Source organism: Penaeus vannamei, chromosome 3 (genome assembly GCF_042767895.1).
Source record: "Penaeus vannamei isolate JL-2024 chromosome 3, ASM4276789v1, whole genome shotgun sequence".
NCBI classification, from domain to species: Eukaryota; Metazoa; Arthropoda; class Malacostraca; order Decapoda; family Penaeidae; genus Penaeus; species Penaeus vannamei.
The window spans coordinates 17,522,870-17,543,421 of record NC_091551.1 but is presented as its reverse complement, the minus strand read 5'-3'; the positions used below and the strand labels follow the sequence as shown (position 1 = coordinate 17,543,421).

At 48.3% G+C, this 20,552-nt stretch overlaps 6 protein-coding genes across 6 annotated transcripts in view; all 6 read left to right on the top strand.

The window, feature by feature from the left end:
- LOC138859682 (neurofilament heavy polypeptide-like) overlaps nt 1-5,794 on the top strand; it is a 7,296-nt gene extending 1,502 nt beyond the window's left edge. The window contains exons 3-17 of the mRNA XM_070115497.1: nt 39-362; nt 450-584; nt 738-893; nt 936-1,124; nt 1,281-1,382; nt 1,650-2,282; nt 2,489-2,831; nt 3,297-3,397; nt 3,563-3,841; nt 3,935-4,120; nt 4,244-4,349; nt 4,563-4,637; nt 4,905-5,203; nt 5,450-5,584; nt 5,741-5,794. Coding sequence (XP_069971598.1) covers nt 39-362; nt 450-584; nt 738-893; nt 936-1,124; nt 1,281-1,382; nt 1,650-2,282; nt 2,489-2,831; nt 3,297-3,397; nt 3,563-3,841; nt 3,935-4,120; nt 4,244-4,349; nt 4,563-4,637; nt 4,905-5,203; nt 5,450-5,584; nt 5,741-5,794 — 3,117 coding nt within the window. The remainder of the gene's footprint in view (nt 1-38; nt 363-449; nt 585-737; nt 894-935; nt 1,125-1,280; nt 1,383-1,649; nt 2,283-2,488; nt 2,832-3,296; nt 3,398-3,562; nt 3,842-3,934; nt 4,121-4,243; nt 4,350-4,562; nt 4,638-4,904; nt 5,204-5,449; nt 5,585-5,740) is intronic.
- A 55-nt stretch (nt 5,795-5,849) lies between these two features.
- Nucleotides 5,850-6,311, top strand: LOC138859674 (gelsolin-related protein of 125 kDa-like). The gene has a single exon (XM_070115488.1). The coding sequence runs from the start codon at nt 5,850-5,852 to the stop codon at nt 6,309-6,311; it is 462 nt and encodes a 153-aa protein (XP_069971589.1).
- Nucleotides 6,312-6,413: 102 nt separating this feature from the next.
- On the top strand, nt 6,414-8,994 carry LOC138859669 (neurofilament heavy polypeptide-like). The gene is made up of 7 exons (XM_070115482.1): nt 6,414-6,701; nt 6,936-7,061; nt 7,181-7,285; nt 7,381-7,515; nt 7,816-7,989; nt 8,302-8,514; nt 8,761-8,994. Exons 1-7 carry the CDS (start codon nt 6,414-6,416, stop codon nt 8,992-8,994), a joined length of 1,275 nt encoding a protein of 424 aa, XP_069971583.1.
- A 310-nt stretch (nt 8,995-9,304) lies between these two features.
- On the top strand, nt 9,305-10,722 carry LOC138859662 (uncharacterized). The gene is made up of 4 exons (XM_070115471.1): nt 9,305-9,496; nt 9,703-10,044; nt 10,093-10,368; nt 10,639-10,722. Exons 1-4 carry the CDS (start codon nt 9,305-9,307, stop codon nt 10,720-10,722), a joined length of 894 nt encoding a protein of 297 aa, XP_069971572.1.
- A 979-nt stretch (nt 10,723-11,701) lies between these two features.
- Nucleotides 11,702-12,607, top strand: LOC138859656 (uncharacterized). The gene is made up of 3 exons (XM_070115463.1): nt 11,702-11,848; nt 12,095-12,229; nt 12,467-12,607. Exons 1-3 carry the CDS (start codon nt 11,702-11,704, stop codon nt 12,605-12,607), a joined length of 423 nt encoding a protein of 140 aa, XP_069971564.1.
- Nucleotides 12,608-16,542: 3,935 nt separating this feature from the next.
- LOC113819194 (neurofilament heavy polypeptide-like) lies at nt 16,543-18,584 on the top strand. Its single transcript, XM_070115453.1, has 4 exons — nt 16,543-16,827; nt 17,062-17,448; nt 17,554-17,661; nt 17,820-18,584. Exons 1-4 carry the CDS (start codon nt 16,543-16,545, stop codon nt 18,582-18,584), a joined length of 1,545 nt encoding a protein of 514 aa, XP_069971554.1.
- The last annotated feature ends 1,968 nt before the right edge of the window (nt 18,585-20,552 follow it).

Here is a 20,552-nt window from a genome sequence, read left to right as displayed (position 1 = left end):
CCGTCGAGGAGGAGGTTAAAGATCTTGCCCTCGAGTAGGAGGCTAAAGTTCCTGCCGTCGAGGAGGATAAAAATCCTGCCGTCGAGGAGGAAGTTAAAGATCTTGCCGTCGAGGAGGTTAAAGTTCCTGCCATCGAGGAGGGTAAAGCTCCTGTGGTCGAGGAGGTTAAAGTTCCTGCCGTCGAGGAGGAGGGTAAAGATCTCTCCGTCAAGGAGGAGGTTAAAATTCCTGCCATCAAGGATGAGATTAAATCTGCCATCGAGGAGAAGGTTAAAGTTACTGCCGTTGAGGAAGATGCTAAAGATACTGCTGTCGAGGAAATGGGTCCAGCTCCTGCCCTCGAGATGATACAAGCTCCTGCCGTCGAGGAGGATGGTAAAACTCCTGCCGTCGAGGAGGAGGATAAAAATACTGCCTTCTAGGAGGAGGATAAAAATACTGCCTTCTAGGAGGAAGTTAAAGATCTTGCCGTCGAGGAGTTTAATGTTCCTGCCGTCGAGGAGGATAAAAATCCTGCCGTTGTGGAGGAGGTTAAAGTTCCTGCCGTCGAGGAGGAGGTTAACGTTCCTGCCGTCGAGGAGGAGGTTAAAGATCCTGCCCTCGAGTAGGAGGTTAAAGTTCTTGCCTTCGAGGAGGAGGATAAAAATCCAGCCGTCGAGGAGGAAATTAATGATCTTGCCGTCGAGGAGGTTAAAGTTCCTGTCATCGAGGAGGTTAAAGCCCCTGCCGTCGAGTAGGAGAGTAAAGATCTTGCCGTAGAGGAGGAGGTTAAAGTTTTTGCCGTCGGGGAGGTTAAAGTTCGTGTCGTCGAGGAGGAGGTTAAAGGTCCTGTCGTCGAGGAGGAGGTTAAAGTTCCTGCCGTCGGGGAGATTAAAGCTTCTGCCGTTGAGGAGGTAGCAGGTCCTGCAGTTTAGGTTAAAGTTCCTGCCATCAAGGAGGAGATTAAATCTGCCTTCGAGGAGAAGGTTAAAGTTACTGCCGTTGAGGAAGATGCTAAAGATACTGCTGTCGAGGAAATGGGTCCAGCTCCTGCCGTCGAGAAGATACCAGCTCCTGCCGTCGAGGAGGATGGTAAAACTCCTAGCGTCGAGAAGGAGCGTCCATCTCCTGCCGTCGAGGAGGAGGTTAAAGTTCCTGCCGTCGAGGAGGATGATAAAAATCCTGCCGTCGAGGAGGATGTTAAAGATCTTGCCGTCGAGGAGGTTAAAGTACCTGCCGTCGAGGAGGAGGGTAAAGTTCCTGTGGTCGAGGAGGAGGTTAAAGATCTTGCACTCGAGTAGGAGGTTAAAGTTCCTGCCGTCGAGGAGGATAAAAATCCTGCCATCGAAGAGGAAATTAAAGATCTTGCCGTCGAGGAGGTTAAAGTTCCTGCCATCGAGGAGGTTAAAGCTCCTGCCGTCGAGGAGGATAAAAATCCTGCCGTCGAGGAAGATAAAAATCCTGCCGTCGAGGAGGAAGTTAAAGATCTTGCCGTCGAGGAGGAAGTTAAAGTTCCTGCCTTCGGGGAGGTTAAAGTTCGTGTGGTCAAGGAGGAGGTTAAAGGTCATGTCGAGGAGGAGGTTAAACTTCCTGCCGTCTGGGAGATTAAAGCTTCTGCCGTCGAGGAGGTAGCAGGTCCTGCAGTTTAGGTTAAAGTTCCTGCCATCAAGGAGGAGATTAAATCTTCTGCCATCGAGGAGAAGGTTAAAGTTACTGCCGTTGAGGAAGATGCTAAAGATACTGCAGTCGAGGAAATGGGTCCAGCTCCTGCCGTCGAGAAGATACCAGCTCCTGCCGTCAAGGAGGATGATAAAACTCCTAGTGTCAAGAAGGAGCGTCCATCTCCTGCTGTCTATATGGAGGTTATAGTTCCTGCCGTCGAGGATGATGATAAAAATCCTGCCGTCGGGGAGGAAGGTAAAGATCTTGCCGTCGAGGAGGTTAAAGTTCTTGTCGTCGAAGAGGAGGATAAAAATCCTGCCGTCGAGGAAGAAGTTAAAGATCTTGCCATCGAGGAGGTTAAAGTTCCTTCCATCGGGGAGGTTAAAGCTCCTGTGGTCGAGGAGGAGGGTAAAGATCTCCCCGTCAAGGAAGAGGTTAAAGTTCCTGCCATCAAGGATGAGATTAAATCTTCTGCCATCGAGGAGAAGGTTAAAGTTACTGCCGTTAATGCTAAAGATACTGCTGTCGAGGAAATGGGTCCAGCTCCTGCCGTCCAGAATATAAATCTCCTGCCGTCGAGGAGGATGGTAAAACTCCTGGCGTCATCAAGGAGCGTCCAGCTCCTGCCGTCGAGGAGGATTGTAAAACTCCTGCCGTCGAGGAGGATAAAAATCCTGCTCTCGAGGAGGAAGTTAAAGATCTTGCCGTCGAGGAGGTTAAAGTTCCTGCCGTCGAGGAGGAGTATAAAAATCCTGCCGTCGAGGAGGAGGTTAAAGCTCCTACTGTCGAGGAGGAGGTTAACGTTCCTGCCCTCGAGGAGGAGGTTAAAGATCTTGCCCTCGAGTAGGAGGCTAAAGTTCCTGCCGTCGAGGAGGATAAAAATCCTGCCGTCGAGGAGGTTAAAGTTCCTGCCATCGAGGAGGTTAAAGTTCCTGCCGTCGAGGAGGAGGGTAAAGATCTCTCCGTCAAGGAGGAGGTTAAAGTTCCTGCCATCAAGGATGAGATTAAATCTTCTGCCATCGAGGAGAAGGATAAAGTTACAGCCGTTGAGGAAGATGCTAAAGATACTGCTGTCGAGGAAGTGGGTCCAGCTCCTGCCCTCGAGAAGATACCAGCTCCTGCCGTCGAGGAGGATGGTAAAACTCCTGGCGTCGAGAAGGAGCGTCCAGCTCCTGCCGTCGAGGAGGATGGTAAAACTCCTGCCGTCGAGGAGGATAAAAATCCTGCCGTCGAGGAGGAAGTTAAAGATCTTGCCGTCGAGGAGGTTAAAGTTCCTGCCGTCGAGGAGGAGGATAAAAATCCTGCCGTCGAGGAGGAGGTTAAAGTTCCTGCCGTCGAGGAGGAGGTTAAAGTTCCTGCCGTCGAGGAGGAGGTTAAAGTTCCTGCCGTCGAGGAGGATAAAAATCCTGCCGTCGAGGAGGAAGTTAAAGATCTTGCCGTCGAGGAGGTTAAAGTTCCTGCCGTCGAGGAGGAGGGTAAAGATCTTAGCGTCAAGGAGGAGGTTAAAGTTCCTGCCATCAAGGATGAGATTAAATCTTCTGCCATCGAGGAGACGGTTAAAGTTACTGCCGTTGAGGAAGATGCTAAAGATACTGCTGTCGAGGAAATGGGTCAAAATCCTGCCGTCCAGAAGATATAATCTCCTGCCGTCGAAGAGGACGGTATAACTCCTGGCGGCGTCAAGGAGCGTCCAGCTCCTGCCGTCGAGGAGGATGGTAAAACTCCTGCCGTCGAGGAGGAGGATAAAAATCCTGCCGTCGAGGAGGAAGTTAAAGATCTTGCCGTCGAGGAGGTTAAAGTTCCTGCCGTCGAGGAGGATAAAAATCCTGCCGTCGAGGAGGAGGTTAACATTCCTGCCGTCGAGGAGGAGGTTAAAGTTCCTGCCGTCGAGGAGGAGGGTAAAGATCTTGCCCTCGAGTAGGAGGCTAAAGTTCCTGCCGTCGAGGAGGAGGATAAAAATCCTGTCGTCGAGGAGGAAGTTAAAGATCTTGCCGTCGAGGAGGTTAAAGTTCCTGCCATCGAGGAGGAGGGTAAAGATCTATCCGTCAATGAGAAGGTTAAAGTTCCTGCCATCAAGGATGAGATTAAATCTTCTGCCATCGAGAAGGATAAAGTTACAGCCGTTGAGGAAGATGCTAAAGTTCCTGCCGTCGAGGAGGAGGATAAAAATCCTGCCGTCGAGGAGGAGGTTAAAGTTCCTGTAGTCGAGGAGGAGGTTAACGTTCCTGCCGTCGAGGAGGAGGTTAAAGTTCCTGCCGTCGAGGAGGAGGTTAAAGATCTTGCCCTCGAGTAGGAGGTTAAAGTTCCTGCCGTCGAGGAGGAGGATAAAAATCCTGCCGTCGAGGAGGAAATTAAAGATCTTGCCATCGAGGAGGTTAAAGCTCCTGCCGTCGAGGAGGATAAAAATCCTGCTGTCGAGGAGGATAAAAATCCTGCTGTCGAGGAGGATAAAAATCCTGCCGTCGAGGAGGAAGTTAAAGTTCTTGCCATCGTGTAGATTAAAGTTCCTGCCGTCGAGGAGAAGGATAAAAATCCTGCCGTCGAGGAGGAGATTAAAGTTCCTGCCGCGTAGGAGGAGGTTAAAGATCTTGCCCACGAGTAGGAGGCTAAAGTTCCTGCCGTCGAGGAGGAGGATAAAAATCCTGCCGTCGAGGAGGAAGTTAAAGATCTTGCCGTCGAGGAGGTTAAAGTTCCTGCCATCGAGGAGGGTAAAGCTCCTGTGGTCTAGGAGGTTAAAGTTCCTGTCGTCGAGGAGGAGGGTTAAGATCTCTCCGTCAAGGAGGAGGTTAAAGTTCCCGCCATCAAGGATGAGATTAAATCTTCTGCCATCGAGAAGGATTAAGTTACAGCAGTTGAGGAAGATGCTAAAGATACTGCTGTCGAGGAAATGGGTTCAGCTCCTGCCCTAAAGAAAATATAAGCTCCTGCCGTCGAGGAGGATGGTAAAACTCCTGGCGTCGAGAAGGAGCGTCCAGCTCCTGCCGTCGAGGAGGATGGTAAAACTCCTGCCGTCGAGGAGGAGGATAAAAATCCTGCCGTCGAGGAGGAAGTTAAAGATCTTGCCGTCGAGGAGGAGGTTAAAGTTCCTGCCGTCGAGGAGGAGGATAAAAATCCTGCCGTCGAGGAGGAGGATAAAGTTCCTGCCGTCGAGGAGGAGGTTAAAGTTCCTGCCGTCGAGGAGGATAAAAATCCTGCCGTCGAGGAGGAAGTTAAATATCTTGCCGTCGAGGAGGTTAAAGTTCCTGCCTTCGAGAATGTTAAAGCTCCTGCCGTCGAGGAGGAGGGTAAAGATCTCTCCATCAAGGAGGAGGTTAAAGTTCCTGCAATCAAGGAGGAGATTAAATCTTCTGCCATCGAGGAGAAGGTTAAAGTTACTGCCGTTGAGGAAGATGCTAAAGATACTGCTGTCGAGGAAATGGGTCCAGCTCCTGCCGTCCAGAAGATACAATCTCCTGCCGTCGAGGAGGATGGTAAAACTCCTGGCGTCGTGAAGGAGCGTCCAGCTCCTGCCGTCGAGGAGGATGGTAAAACTCCTGCCGTCGAGGAGGATAAAAATCCTGCCGTCGAGGAGGAAGTTAAAGATCTTGCCGTCGAAGAGGTTAAAGTTCCTGCCGTCGAGGAGGATAAAAATCCTGCCGTCGAGGAGGAGGTTAAAGTTCCTGCTGTCAAGGAGGAGATTAACGATCCTACCTTCGAGGAGGAGGTTAAAGAACATGCCCTTGAATAGGAGGCTAAAGTTCCTGCCGTCGAGGAGGAAGATAAAAATCCTGCCGTCGAGGAGGAGGTTAAAAATCTTGCCCTCGAGTAGGAGGTTAAAGTTCCTGCCGTCGAGGAAGTTAAAGATCTTGCCGTCGAGGAGGAAGTTAAAGATCTTTCCGTCAAGGAGGAAGTTAAAGTTCCTGCCGTCGAGGAGGAGGTTAAAGTTCCTGCCGTCGAGGAGGAGGTTAAAGATCCTGCCGTCGAGGAGGAAATAAAAGATCTTGCCGTCGAGGAGGTTAAACTTCCTGCCATCGAGGAGGAGGTTAAAGTTCCTGTGGTCGAGGAGGAGGTTAACGTTCCTGCCGTCGAGGAGGAGGTTAAAGATCCTGCCCTCAAGTAGGAGGTTAAAGTCCCTGCCGTCGAGGAGGAGGTTAAAGATCCTGCCCTCAAGTAGGAGGTTAAAGTTCCTGCCATCGAGGAGGTTAAAGCTCCTGCCTTCGAGGGGGAGGATGAAAATCCTGCCGTCGAGGAGGATAAAAATCCTGCCGTCGAGGAGGAAGTTAAAGATCTTTCCGTCAAGGAGGAAGTTAAAGTTCTTGCCCGTCGAGGAGGAGGATAAAAATCCTGCCGTCGAGGAGGAGATTAAAGTTCCTGTGGTCAAGGAGGAGGTTAAAGTTCCTGCCGTCGAGGAGGAGGTTAAAGATCCTGCCGTCGAGGAGGAAATAAAAGATCTTGCCGTCGAGGAGGTTAAAGTTCCTGCCATCGAGGAGGTTAAAGCACCTGCCGTCGAGGAGGAGGATAAAAATCCTGCCGTCGAGGAGGATAAAAATCCTGCCGTCGAGGAGGAAGTTAAAGACCTTTCCGTCGAGGAGGAAGTTAAAGTTCCTTCCGTCGAGGAGGAGGTTAAAGTTCCTGCTGTCGGGGAGATTAAAGATTCTGTCATTGAGGAGGTAGCAGGTCCTGCAGTTTAGGTTAAAGTTCCAGCCATCAAGGAGGAGATTAAATCTGCCTTCGAGGAGAAGGTTAAAGTTACTGCCGTTGAGGAAGATGCTAAAGATACTGCTGTCGAGGAAATGGGTCCAGCTCCTGCTGTCAAGAAGATACAATCTCCTGCCGTCGAGGAGGATGGTAAAACTCCTAGCGTCGTTAAGGAGGGTCCAGCTCCTGCCGTCGAGGAGGATGGTAAAACTACTGCCGTCGAGGAGGATAAAAACCCTGCCGTCGAGGAGGAAGTTAAAGATCTTGCCGTCGAAGAGGTTAAAGTTCCTGCCGTCGAGGAGGATAAAAATCCTTCCGTCGAGGAGGAGGTTAAAGTTCCTGCTGTCAAGGAGGAGATTAACGATCCTGCCTTCGATGAGAAGGTTAAAGATCATGCCCTTGAATAGGAGGCTAAAGTTCCTGCCGTCGAGGAGGAGGATAAAAATCCTGCCGTCGAGGAGGAGGTTAAAAATCTTACCCTCGAGTAGGAGGTTAAAGTTCCTGCCGTCGAGGAAGTTAAAGATCTTGCCGTCGAGGTTAAAGTTCCTGCCGTCGAGGAGGAGGATAAAAATCCTGCCGTCGAGGAGGAGGTTAAAAATCTTGCCCTCGAGGAGTAGGTTAAAGTTCCTGCCGTCGAGGAGGTTAAAGTTTCTGCCATCGAGAAGGTTAAAGCTCCTGTGGTCGAGGAGGCTAAAGTTCCTGCCGTCGAGGAGGAGGGTAAAGATCTCTCCGTCAAGGAAGAGGTTAAAGTTCCTGACATCAAGGATTAGATTAAATCTTCTGCCATCGAGGAGAAAGTTAAAGTTACTGCCGTTGAGGAAGATGCTAAAGATACTGCTGTCAAGCTCCTGCCGTCGAGAAGATACAATCTCCTGCCGTCGAGGGGGATGGTAAAACTCCTGCCGTCGCGGAGGAGGATAAAACTCCTGCCGTCGAGGAGGAAGTTAAAGATCTTGCCGTCGAGGAGGTTAAAGTTCCTGCCGTCGAGGAGGATGAAAATCCTGCCGTCGAGGAGGATAAAAATCCTGCCGTCGAGGAGGAATTAAAGATCTTTCCGTCAAGGAAGAAGTTAAAGTTCTTGCCGTCGAGGAGGAGGATAAAAATCCTGCCGTCGAGGAGGAGATTAAAGTTCCTGTGGTCAAGGAGGTTAAAGTTCCTGCCGTCGAGGAGGTTAAAGTTCCTGCCGTCGAGGAGGAGGTTAAAGATCCTGCCGTCGAGGAGGAAATAAAAGATCTTGCCGTCGAGGAGGTTAAAGTTCCTGCCATCGAGGAGGTTAAAGCTCATGCCGTCGAGGAGGAGGATAAAAATCCTGCCGTCGAGGAGGATAAAAATCCTGCCGTCGAGGAGGATAAAAATCCTGCCGTCGAGGAGGAAGTTAAAGACCTTTCCGTCGAGGAGGAAGTTAAAGTTCCTTCCGTCGAGGAGGAGGTTAAAGTTCCTGCTGTCGGGGAGATTAAAGATTCTGCCGTTGAGGAGGTAGCAGGTCCTGCAGTTTAGGTTAAAGTTCCAGCCATCAAAGAGGAGATTAAATCTGCCTTCGAGGAGAAGGTTAAAGTTACTGCCGTTGAGGAGGATGCTAAAGATACTTCTGTCGAGGAAATGGGTCCAGCTCCTGCCCTCGAGAAGATACAATCTCCTGCCGTCGAGGAGGATGGTAAAACTCCTAGCGTCGTGAAGGAGGATCCAGCTCCTGCCGTCGAGGAGGATGGTTAAACTGCCGTCGAGGAGGATGAAAATCCTGCCGTCGAGGAGGAAGTTAAAGAACTTGCCGTCGAAGAGGTTATTCCTGCCGTCGAGGTGGATAAAAATCTTGCCGTCGAGGAGGAGGTTAAAGTTCCTGCTGTCAAGGAGGAGATTAACGATCCTGCCTTCGAGGAGGTTAAAGATCATGCCCTTGAATAGGAGGCTAAAGTTCCTGCCGTCGAGGAGGAGGATAAAAATCCTGCTGTCGAGGAGGAGGTTAAAAATCTTGCCCTCGAGTAGGAGGTTAAAGTTCCTGCCGTCGAGGAAGTTAAAGATCTTGCCGTCGAGGAGGAAGTTAAAGATCTTTCCGTCAAGGAGGAAGTTAAAGTTCTTGCCGTCGAGGAGGAGGATAAAAATCCTGCCGTCGAGGAGGAGATTAAAGTTCCTGTGGTCAAGGAGATTAAAGTTCCTGCCGTCGAGGAGGAGGTTAAAGTTCCTGCCGTCGAGGAGGAGGTTAAAGATCCTGCCGTCGAGGAGGAAATAAAAGATCTTGCCGTCGAGGAGGTTAAAGTTCCTGCCATCGAGGAGGTTGAAGCTCCTGCCGTCGAGGAGGATAAAAATCCTGCCGTCGAGGAGGATAAAAATCCTGCCGTCCAGGAGGAAGTTAAAGTTCCTTCCGTCGAGGAGGAGGTTAAAGTTCCTGCTGTCAGGGAGATTAAAGATTCTGCCGTTGAGGAGGTAGCAGGTCCTGCAGTTTAGGTTAAAGTTCCAGCCATCAAAGAGGAGATTAAATCTGCCTTCGAGGAGAAGGTTAAAGTTACTGCCGTTGAGGAAGATGCTAAAGATACTGCTGTCGAGGAAATGGGTCCAGCTCCTGCCCTCGAGAAGATACAATCTCCTGCCATCGAGGAGGATGGTAAAACTCCTGGCGTCGAGAAGGAGCATCCAGCTCCTGCCGTCGAGGAGGATGGTAAAACTCCTGCCGTCGTGTAGAATAAAAATCCTGCCGTCGAGGAGGAAGTTAAATATCTTGCCGTTGAGGATGTTAAAGTTCCTGCCATCGAGGAGGAGGATAAAATTCCTGCTGTCCAGGAGGAGGTTAAAGTTCCTGGCGTCGAGGAGGAGGATAAAAATCCTGCTGTCGAGGAGGAGGTTAAAGTTCCTGCCGTCGAGGAGGAGGAAAATCCTGCCGTCGAGGAGGAAGTTAAAGATCTTGCCGTCGAGGAGGTTAAAGTTCCTGCCGTCGAGGAGGAGGGTAAAGATCTTAGCGTCAAGGAGGAGGTTAAAGTTCCTGCCATCAAGGATGAGATTAAATCTTCTGCCATCGAGGAGACGGTTAAAGTTACTGCCGTTAAGGAAGATGCTAAAGATACTGCTGTCGGGGAAATGGGTCCAAATCCTGCCGTCCAGAAGATATAATCTCCTGCCGTCGAGGAGGACGGTAAAACTCCTGGCGGCGTCAAAGAGCGTCCAGCTCCTGCCGTCAAGGAGGATGGTAAAACTCCTGCCGTCGAGGACGAGGATAAAAATCCTGCCGTCGAGGAGGAAGTTAAAGATCTTGCCGTCGAGGAGGTTAAAGTTCCTGCCGTCGAGGAGGATAAAAATCCTGCCGTCGAGGAGGAGGTTAACATTCCTGCCGTCGAGGAGGAGGTTAAAGTTCCTGCCATCGAGGAGGAGGTTAAAGATCTTGCCCTCGAGTAGGAGGCTAAAGTTACTGCCCTCGAGGAGGAGGATAAAGATCTTGCCGTCGAGGAGGTTAAAGTTCCTGCCATCGAAGTGGGTAAAGCTCCTGTGGTCGAGGAGGTTAAAGTTCCTGCCGTCGAGGAGGAGGGTAAAGATCTCTCCGTCAAGGAGGAGTTTAAATTTCCTGCCATCAAGGATGAGATTAAATCTTCTGCCATCGAGAAGGATAAAGTTACAGCCGTTGAGGAAAATGCTAAAGTTTCTGCCGTCGAGGAGGAGGATAAAAATCCTGCCGTCGAGGAGGAGGTTAAAGTTCCTGTGGTCGAGGAGGAGGTTAACGATCCTGCCGTCGAGGAGGAGGTTAAAGTTCCTGCCGTCGAGGAGGTTAAAGATTTTGCCCTCGAGTAGGAGGTTAAAGTCCCTGCCGTCGAGGAGGAGGATAAAAATCCTGCCGTCGAGGAGGAAATTAAAGATCTTGCCATCGAGGAAGTTAAAGCTCCTGCCATCGAAGAGGAGGATAAAAATCCTGCTGTCGAGGAGGATAAAAATCTTGCCGTCGAGGAGGATAAAAATCCTGCCGTCGAGGAGGAAGTTAAAGTTCTTGCCATTGTGAAGATTAAAGCTCCTGCCGTCGAGGAGAAGGATAAAAATCCTGCCGTCGAGGAGGAGATTAAAGTTCCTGCCGTCTAGGAGGAGGTTAAAGATCTTGCCCACGAGTAGGAGGCTAAAGTTCCTGCCGTCGAGGAGGAGGATAAAAATCCTGCAGTCGAGGAGGAAGTTAAAGATCTTGCCGTCGAGGAGGTTAAAGTTCCTGCCATCGAGGACGGTAAAGCTCCTGTGGTGTAGGAGGTTAAAGTTCCTGCCGTCGAGGAGGAGGGTTAAGATCTCTTCGTCAAGGAGGAGATTAAAGTTCCCGCCATCAAGGATGAGATTAAATCTTCTGCCATCGAGAAGGATAAAGTTACAGCAGTTGAGGAAGATGCTAAAGATACTGTTGTCGAGGAAATGGGTCCAGCTCCTGCCCTAAAGAAAATATAAGCTCCTTCCGTCGAGGAGGATGGTAAAACTCCTGGCGTCGAGAAGGAGCGTCCAGCTCCTGCCGTCGAGGAGGATGGTAAAACTCCTGCCGTCGAGGAGGAAGTTAAAGATCTTGCCGTCGAGGAGGTTAAAGTTCCTGCCGTCGAGGAGGATAAAAATCCTGCCATCGAGGAGGAGGTTAAAGTTCCTGTGGTCGAGGAGGAGGTTAACGTTCCTGCCGTCGAGGAGGAGGTTAAAGTTCCTGCCGTCGAGGAGGAGGTTAAAGATCCTGCCCTCAAGTCGGAGGTTAAAGTCCCTGCCGTCGAGAAGGAGGTTAAAGATCCTGCCCTCAAGTAGGAGGTTAAAGTTCCCTCCATCGAGGAGGTTAAAGCTCCTGCCGTCGAGGGGGAGGATGAAAATCCTGCCGTCGAGGAGGATAAAAATCCTGCCGTCGAGGAGGAAGTTAAAGATCTTTCCGTCAAGGAGGAAGTTAAAGTTCTTGCCCGTCGAGGAGGAGGATAAAAATCCTGCCGTCGAGGAGGAGATTAAAGTTCATGTGGTCAAGGAGGAGGTTAAAGTTCCTGCCGTCGAGGAGGAGGTTAAAGATCCAGCCGTCGAGGAGGAAATAAAAGATCTTGCCGTCGAGGAGGTTAAAGTTCCTGCCATCGAGGAGGTTAAAGCTCCTGCCGTCGAGGAGGAGGATAAAAATCCTGCCGTCGAGGAGGATAAATATCCTGCCGTCGAGGAGGATAAAAATCCTGCCGTCGAGGAGGAAGTTAAAGACCTTTCCGTCGAGGAGGAAGTTAAAGTTCCTTGCGTCGAGGAGGAGGTTAAAGTTCCTGCTGTCGGGGAGATTAAAGATTCTGCCGTTGAGGAGGTAGCAGGTCCTGCAGTTTAGGTTAAAGTTCCAGCCATCAAAGAGGAGATTAAATCTGCCTTCGAGGAGAAGGTTAAAGTTACTGCCGTTGAGGAGGATGCTAAAGATACTGCTGTCGAGGAAATGGGTCCAGCTCCTGCCCTCGAGAAGATACAATCTCCTGCCGTCGAGGAGGATGGTAAAACTCCTAGCGTCGTGAAGGAGGTTCCAGCTCCTGCCGTCGAGGAGGATGGTAAAACTCCTGCCGTCGAGGAGGGTAAAAATCCTGCCGTCGAGGAGGAAGTTAAAGATCTTGCCGTCGAAGAGGTTAAAGTTCCTGCCGTCGAGGAGGATAAAAATCCTGCCGTCGACGAGGAGGTTAAAGTTCCTGCTGTCAAGGAGGAGATTAACGATCCTACCTTCGAGGAGGAGGTTAAAGAACATGCCCTTGAATAGGAGGCTAAAGTTCCTGCCGTCGAGGAGGAAGATAAAAATCCTGCCGTCGAGGAGGAGGTTAAAAATCTTGCCCTCGAGTAGGAGGTTAAAGTTCCTGCCGTCGAGGAAGTTAAAGATCTTGCCGTCGAGGAGGAAGTTAAAGATCTTTCCGTCAAGGAGGAAGTTAAAGTTCCTGCCGTCGAGGAGGAGGTTAAAGTTCCTGCCGTCGAGGAGGAGGTTAAAGATCCTGCCGTCGAGGAGGAAATAAAAGATCTTGCCGTCGAGGAGGTTAAACTTCCTGCCATCGAGGAGGAGGTTAAAGTTCCTGTGGTCGAGGAGGAGGTTAACGTTCCTGCCGTCGAGGAGGAGGTTAAAGTTCCTGCCGTCGAGGAGGAGGTTAAAGATCCTGCCCTCAAGTAGGAGGTTAAAATCCCTGCCGTCGAGGAGGAGGTTAAAGATCCTGCCCTCAAGTAGGAGGTTAAAGTTCCTGCCATCGAGGAGGTTAAAGCTCCTGCCTTCGAGGGGGAGGATGAAAATCCTGCCGTCGAGGAGGAAGTTAAAGATCTTTCCGTCAAGGAGGAAGTTAAAGTTCTTGCCCGTCGAGGAGGAGGATAAAAATCCTGCCGTCGAGGAGGAGATTAAAGTTCCTGTGGTCAAGGAGGAGGTTAAAGTTCCTGCCGTCGAGGAGGAGGTTAAAGATCCTGCCGTCGAGGAGGAAATAAAAGATCTTGCCGTCGAGGAGGTTAAAGTTCCTGCCATCGAGGAGGTTAAAGCACCTGCCGTCGAGGAGGAGGATAAAAATCCTGCCGTCGAGGAGGATAAAAATCCTGCCGTCGAGGAGGATAAAAATCCTGCCGTCGAGGAGGAAGTTAAAGACCTTTCCGTCGAGGAGGAAGTTAAAGTTCCTTCCGTCGAGGAGGAGGTTAAAGTTCCTGCTGTCGGGGAGATTAAAGATTCTGTCGTTGAGGAGGTAGCAGGTCCTGCAGTTTAGGTTAAAGTTCCAGCCATCAAGGAGGAGATTAAATCTGCCTTCGAGGAGAAGGTTAAAGTTACTGCCGTTGAGGAAGATGCTAAAGATACTGCTGTCGAGGAAATGGGTCCAGCTCCTGCTGTCAAGAAGATACAATCTCCTGCCGTCGAGGAGGATGGTAAAACTCCTAGCGTCGTTAAGGAGGGTCCAGCTCCTGCCGTCGAGGAGGATGGTAAAACTACTGCCGTCGAGGAGGATAAAAATCCTGCCGTCGAGGAGGAAGTTAAAGATCTTGCCGTCGAAGAGGTTAAAGTTCCTGCCGTCGAGGAGGATAAAAATCCTTCCGTCGAGGAGGAGGTTAAAGTTCCTGCTGTCAAGGAGGAGATTAACGATCCTGCCTTCGATGAGAAGGTTAAAGATCATGCCCTTGAATAGGAGGCTAAAGTTCCTGCCGTCGAGGAGGAGGATAAAAATCCTGCCGTCGAGGAGGAGGTTAAAAATCTTACCCTCGAGTAGGAGGTTAAAGTTCCTGCCGTCGAGGAAGTTAAAGATCTTGCCGTCGAGGTTAAAGTTCCTGCCGTCGAGGAGGAGGATAAAAATCCTGCCGTCGAGGAGGAGGTTAAAAATCTTGCCCTCGAGGAGTAGGTTAAAGTTCCTGCCGTCGAGGAGGTTAAAGTTTCTGCCATCGAGAAGGTTAAAGCTCCTGTGGTCGAGGAGGCTAAAGTTCCTGTGGTCGAGGAGGAGGGTAAAGATCTCTCCGTCAAGGAAGAGGTTAAAGTTCCTGACATCAAGGATTAGATTAAATCTTCTGCCATCGAGGAGAAAGTTAAAGTTACTGCCGTTGAGGAAGATGCTAAAGATACTGCTGTCAAGCTCCTGCCGTCGAGAAGATACAATCTCCTGCCGTCGAGGGGGATGGTAAAACTCCTGCCGTCGCGGAGGAGGATAAAACTCCTGCCGTCGAGGAGGAAGTTAAAGATCTTGCCGTCGAGGAGGTTAAAGTTCCTGCCGTCGAGGAGGATGAAAATCCTGCCGTCGAGGAGGATAAAAATCCTGCCGTCGAGGAGGAATTAAAGATCTTTCCGTCAAGGAAGAAGTTAAAGTTCTTGCCGTCGAGGAGGAGGATAAAAATCCTGCCGTCGAGGAGGAGATTAAAGTTCCTGTGGTCAAGGAGGTTAAAGTTCCTGCCGTCGAGGAGGTTAAAGTTCCTGCCGTCGAGGAGGAGGTTAAAGATCCTGCCGTCGAGGAGGAAATAAAAGATCTTGCCGTCGAGGAGGTTAAAGTTCCTGCCATCGAGGAGGTTAAAGCTCATGCCGTCGAGGAGGAGGATAAAAATCCTGCCGTCGAGGAGGATAAAAATCCTGCCGTCGAGGAGGATAAAAATCCTGCCGTCGAGGAGGAAGTTAAAGACCTTTCCGTCGAGGAGGAAGTTAAAGTTCCTTCCGTCGAGGAGGAGGTTAAAGTTCCTGCTGTCGGGGAGATTAAAGATTCTGCCGTTGAGGAGGTAGCAGGTCCTGCAGTTTAGGTTAAAGTTCCAGCCATCAAAGAGGAGATTAAATCTGCCTTCGAGGAGAAGGTTAAAGTTACTGCCGTTGAGGAGGATGCTAAAGATACTTCTGTCGAGGAAATGGGTCCAGCTCCTGCCCTCGAGAAGATACAATCTCCTGCCGTCGAGGAGGATGGTAAAACTCCTAGCGTCGTGAAGGAGGATCCAGCTCCTGCCGTCGAGGAGGATGGTTAAACTGCCGTCGAGGAGGATGAAAATCCTGCCGTCGAGGAGGAAGTTAAAGAACTTGCCGTCGAAGAGGTTATTCCTGCCGTCGAGGTGGATAAAAATCTTGCCGTCGAGGAGGAGGTTAAAGTTCCTGCTGTCAAGGAGGAGATTAACGATCCTGCCTTCGAGGAGGAGGTTAAAGATCATGCCCTTGAATAGGAGGCTAAAGTTCCTGCCGTCGAGGAGGAGGATAAAAATCCTGCTGTCGAGGAGGAGGTTAAAAATCTTGCCCTCGAGTAGGAGGTTAAAGTTCCTGCCGTCGAGGAAGTTAAAGATCTTGCCGTCGAGGAGGAAGTTAAAGATCTTTCCGTCAAGGAGGAAGTTAAAGTTCTTGCCGTCGAGGAGGAGGATAAAAATCCTGCCGTCGAGGAGGAGATTAAAGTTCCTGTGGTCAAGGAGATTAAAGTTCCTGCCGTCGAGGAGGAGGTTAAAGTTCCTGCCGTCGAGGAGGAGGTTAAAGATCCTGCCGTCGAGGAGGAAATAAAAGATCTTGCCGTCGAGGAGGTTAAAGTTCCTACCATCGAGGAGGTTGAAGCTCCTGCCGTCGAGGAGGATAAAAATCCTGCCGTCGAGGAGGAAGTTAAAGTTCCTTCCGTCGAGGAGGAGGTTAAAGTTCCTGCTGTCAGGGAGATTAAAGATTCTGCCGTTGAGGAGGTAGCAGGTCCTGCAGTTTAGGTTAAAGTTCCAGCCATCAAAGAGGAGATTAAATCTGCCTTCGAGGAGAAGGTTAAAGTTACTGCCGTTGAGGAAGATGCTAAAGATACTGCTGTCGAGGAAATGGGTCCAGCTCCTGCTGTCGAGAAGATACAATCTCCTGCCGTCGAGGAGGATGGTAAAACTCCTAGCGTCGTGAAGGAGGGTCCAGCTCCTGCCGTCGAGGAGGATGGTTAAACTGCCGTCGAGGAGGATAAAAATCCTGCCGTCGAGGAGGAAGTTAAAGATCTTGCCGTCGAAGAGGTTATTCCTGCCGTCGAGGAGGATAAAAATCCTTCCGTCGAGGAGGAGGTTAAAGTTCCTGCTGTCAAGGAGGAGATTAACGATCCTGCCTTCGAGGAGGAGGTTAAAGATCATGCCCTTGAATAGGAGGCTAAAGTTCCTGCCGTCGAGGAGGAGGATAAAAATCCTGCTGTCGAGGAGGAGGTTAAAAATCTTGCCCTCGAGTAGGAGGTTAAAGTTCCTGCCGTCGAGGAAGTTAATGATCTTGCCGTCGAGGAGGAAGTTAAAGATCTTTCCGTCAAGGAGGAAGTTAAAGTTCTTGCCGTCGAGGAGGAGGATAAAAATCCTGCCGTCGAGGAGGAGATTAAAGTTCCTGTGGTCAAGGAGGAGGTTAAAGTTCCTGCCGTCGAGGAGGAGGTTAAAGTTCCTGCCGTCGAGGAGGAGGTTAAAGATCCTGCCGTCGAGGAGGAAATAAAAGATCTTGCCGTCGAGGAGGTTAAAGTTCCTGCCATCGAGGAGGTTGAAGCTCCTGCCGTCGAGGAGGAGGATAAAAATCCTGCCGTCGAGGAGGATAAAAATCCTGCCGTCGAGGAGGATAAAAATCCTGCCGTCGAGGAGGATAAAAATCCTGCCGTCGAGGAGGAAGTTAAAGACCTTTCCGTCGAGGAGGAAGTTAAAGTTCCTTCCGTCGAGGAGGAGGTTAAAGTTCCTGCTGTCGGGGAGATTAAAGATTCTGCCGTTGAGGAGGTAGCAGGTCCTGCAGTTTAGGTTAAAGTTCCAGCCATCAAGGAGGAGATTAAATCTGCCTTCGAGGAGAAGGTTAAAGTTACTGCCGTTGAGGAAGATGCTAAAGATACTGCTGTCGAGGAAATGGGTCCAGCTCCTGCTGTCGAGAAGATACAATCTCCTGCCGTCGAGGAGGATGGTAAAACTCCTAGCGTCGTGAAGGAGGGTCCAGCTCCTGCCGTCGAGGAGGATGGTAAAACTCCTGCCGTCGAGGATAAAAATCCTGCCGTCGAGGAGAAAGTTCAAGATCTTGCCGTCGAAGAGGTTAAAGTTCCTGCCGTCGAGGAGGATAAGAATCCTTCCGTCGAGGAGGAGGTTAAAGTTCCTGCTGTCAAGGAGGAGATTAACGATCCTGCCTTCGATGAGGAGGTTAAAGATCATGCCCTTGAATAGGAGGCTAAAGTTCCTGCCGTCGAGGAGGAGGATAAAAATCCTGCCGTCGAGGAGGAGGTTAAAAATCTTGCCCTCGAGTAGGAGGTTAAAGTTCCTGCCGTCGAGGAAGTTAAAGATCTTGCCGTCGAGGAGGTTAAAGTTCCTGCCGTCGAGGAGGAGGATAAAAATCCTGCCGTCGAGGAGGAGGTTAAAAATCTTGCCCTCGAGTAGGAGGTTAAAGTTCCTGCCGTCGAGGAGGTTAAAGTTTCTGCCATCGAGGAGGTTAAAGCTCCTGTGGTCGAGGAGGCTAAAGTTCCTGCCGTCGAGGAGGAGGTTAAAGGTCCTGTCGTCGAGGAGGAAGTTGAAGATCTTGCCGTCGAGGAGGGTAAAGTTCCTGCAGTCGAGGCGGAGGTTATAGTTCCTGCCGTTGAGGAGGAGGTTAAAGGTCCTGTCGTCGAGGAGGAGGTTAAAGGTACTGTCGTCGAGGAGGATAAAAATCCTGCCGTCGAGGAGGAAGTTGAAGATCTTGCCGCCGAGGAGGTTAAAGTTCCTGCCATCGAGGAAGTTATAGTTCCTGCCGTCGAGGAGGAGGTTAAAGTTCCTGCCGTTGAGGAGGAGGTTAAAGTTCCTGTCGATGAGGAGGAAGTTAAAGACCTTGCCGTCGAGTAGGAGGTTAAAGCTCCTGCCGATGAGGAGGAGGTTAAAGATCTTGCCCTCGAGTAGGAGGTTAAAGTTCCTGCCATCGAGGAGGTTAAAGTTCCTGTGATCGAGGAGGAGGTTAAAAATCTTGCCGTCGAGGAAGAGGTTAAAGTTCCTGTCGTAGAGGAAAAGGTTAAAGCCCTGCCGTCGAGGAGGTTAAATTTCCGGCTGTCAAGGAAGAGGTTAAAGTTCCCGCCATCGAGGAGGAGGTTAAAGTTCCAGCTCCTACCGTCGAGGAGGATGGTAAAACTCCTGCCGTCTTGGAGATTTAAGCTTCTGCCGCCGAGGAGGACGTACCAGGTCCTGCCGTCGAGGAGGTTAAAGTTCCTGCCATCAAGGAGGAGGTTAAAGTTCCTGCCATCAAGGAGGAGTTTAAAGTTCCTGTCGTTGAGGAAGATTCTAAAGATACTGCCGTCGAGGAAGAGGGTCCAGCTCCTGCCGTCGAGGAGGAGGTTAAAACTCCTGCCGTAGAGGAAGACATTAAAGCTACTGCTTTCGAAAAGGAGGTATTAGGTATTGCTGTCGAAGAGAATGGTAAAATTCCTGCCGTCGAGGAGGAGATTACAGTTCCTGCCGACGAGGAGGAGGTTAAAGCTCCTACCGTCGAGGAGGAAGTTAAAGTTCCTGCCATCATGGAGGTTAAATATCTTGCCGTTGAGGAGGAGGTTAAAGTTTCTGTCGTCGAGGAGGAGGTTAAAGGTCCTGTCGTCAAGGAAGAGGTTAAAGTTCCTCCCGTCGAGGAGGAGGTTAAAGCTCCTGCCGTCGAGGAGGAAGTTAAAGTTCCTGCCGTCATGGAGGTTAAATATCTTGCCGTTGAGGAGGAGGTTAAAGTTCCTGTCGTCGAGGAGGAGGTTAAAGGTCCTGTCGTCGAGGAGGAGGTTAAAGGTCCTTTCGTCGAGGAGGAGGTTAAAGGTCCTGTCGTCGAGGAGGAGGTTAAAGTTCCAGCTCCTACCGTCGAGGAGGAGGGTCCAGCTCCTGCAGTGGAGGAGATACCAGCTCTTGCCGTCGAGGAGAATGATAAAACTCCTGGTACGACATTCTGCGGTCGAAGATGAGATTCGACAGGGAGGTTCCAGCTTCTCGAGGCATTTATTCATTGCCAGCATAGATAGGCAAATTGTATTAAACTGCAATCCTAAAAAAGTTGGCATTTTAGTATTAACGGAGTATAGAACAGATTGGCTATGAAAACTAGATAAATATATATATATATATATATATATATATATATATATATATATATATATATATATATACATATATATATATATATATATATATATATATATATATATATATATATATATATATATATATATATATATATATATATATATATATATATATATATATATATATATATATTCATATATATATATATATATATATATATATATATATATATATATATATGAATATATATATATATATATATATATATATATATATATATATATATATATATATATATATATATATATATATATATATATATATATATATATATATATATATATATATATATATATATATATATATATATATATATATATATATATATATATATATATATATATATATATTTTCATATATATATATATATATATATATATATATATATATGCATATATATCTATATACACATCTCTCTCTCTCTCTCTCTCTCTCTCTCTCTCTATATATATATATATATATATATATATATATATATATATATATATATATATATATGTATATACATATATATATATACATATATATATATACATATATATATATATTTATATTTGTATGTATATATATATATATATTTGTATGTAATTATGTATAGATAGACATATATATCTATATATATATATTTGGGTTTGCATATTATATGCCACAGATGTCGGTCACATATTCTAAATTTTATATTAACACCCCCCCCCCCAAAAAAAAAAAAAAAAAAAAAAATCTTATGTTGTGAAATTGGAAATTAATATTATCACCTTATATTCAAATCAATCCTTTAACACAACTACTTAGTAGCACTGCCACCATCTGGGTTTTGTTTAAATAAGGAGGTATCCCAAAACCATCCTCCCCTATTTTGGTGACTGGGTCTTCGCAATGTTTGGTAGTATTAATGGAATAGGGTCTATATAAAGATTATTCCAGTTTAAAATAGTTATTTCTACATGAAATTTGATGGTTACATGGTTACATCCTGGCCATCATATGTCAAGGAACAAAAATTTATATTTTCTCTCCCTAGAGTAAACAAAAAATAAACTCGGCTTGTCTTAAACTAGACTCAAGGACCACTACATCACTTCCCGTCCCCAGTACCATATTCTGAACATCAATCTCCCTTCAAGGAACAACATGTAGTGACTAAATTAGACTTACTGATAATAGATTACGATAACTAAACTGTTTAGGACTCTGCTGGACTTGGGCCGGGGGGGGGGAGGCCCTTCGCCTAACACTTTTTTCATAGAGGACTCAGTTACAAAGTACATGTATGGGTATTTCCCCCCATTCTTACACAGGTTAACATCTCCCTATGACCACATTTCTACCGTTAAATCCGCGCTCGACAGGAGTTCTCTCTGCCTTACCTGGGGTGATGGCATTTCAAAGAGGACTGACTACTTCCTTGTGCCCTTATCCCAGTGTTGCCACTATTCCTCCTCACAACAACCCCCCCCCCCTTTCCAAAAATGTACCCGGTCCAGCATGATCAGGAAAAACATCCCCGACAATCTGTCTACAATTTACTGGGCAATAAATCTTACAGTATTCAAAATAGGGCTAAATATAAGTGGCAGCATTACAACCGTCCTCTGCTTCTAGAAGCCCGTCGAAAATTCTTTAAATCTGAATGTCAAATCAACGGTTTTGACGCATACACAACCACATATATGGCAGAAAAAAAACACAATGCACAAACCGTGAGACCTTTCACATCCTAAGCAAGGAGGATGTCACCATTTTGCCTTCTGACAAAGGCAACTCGGAGGTGGTCCACGACCGTGCCTCCT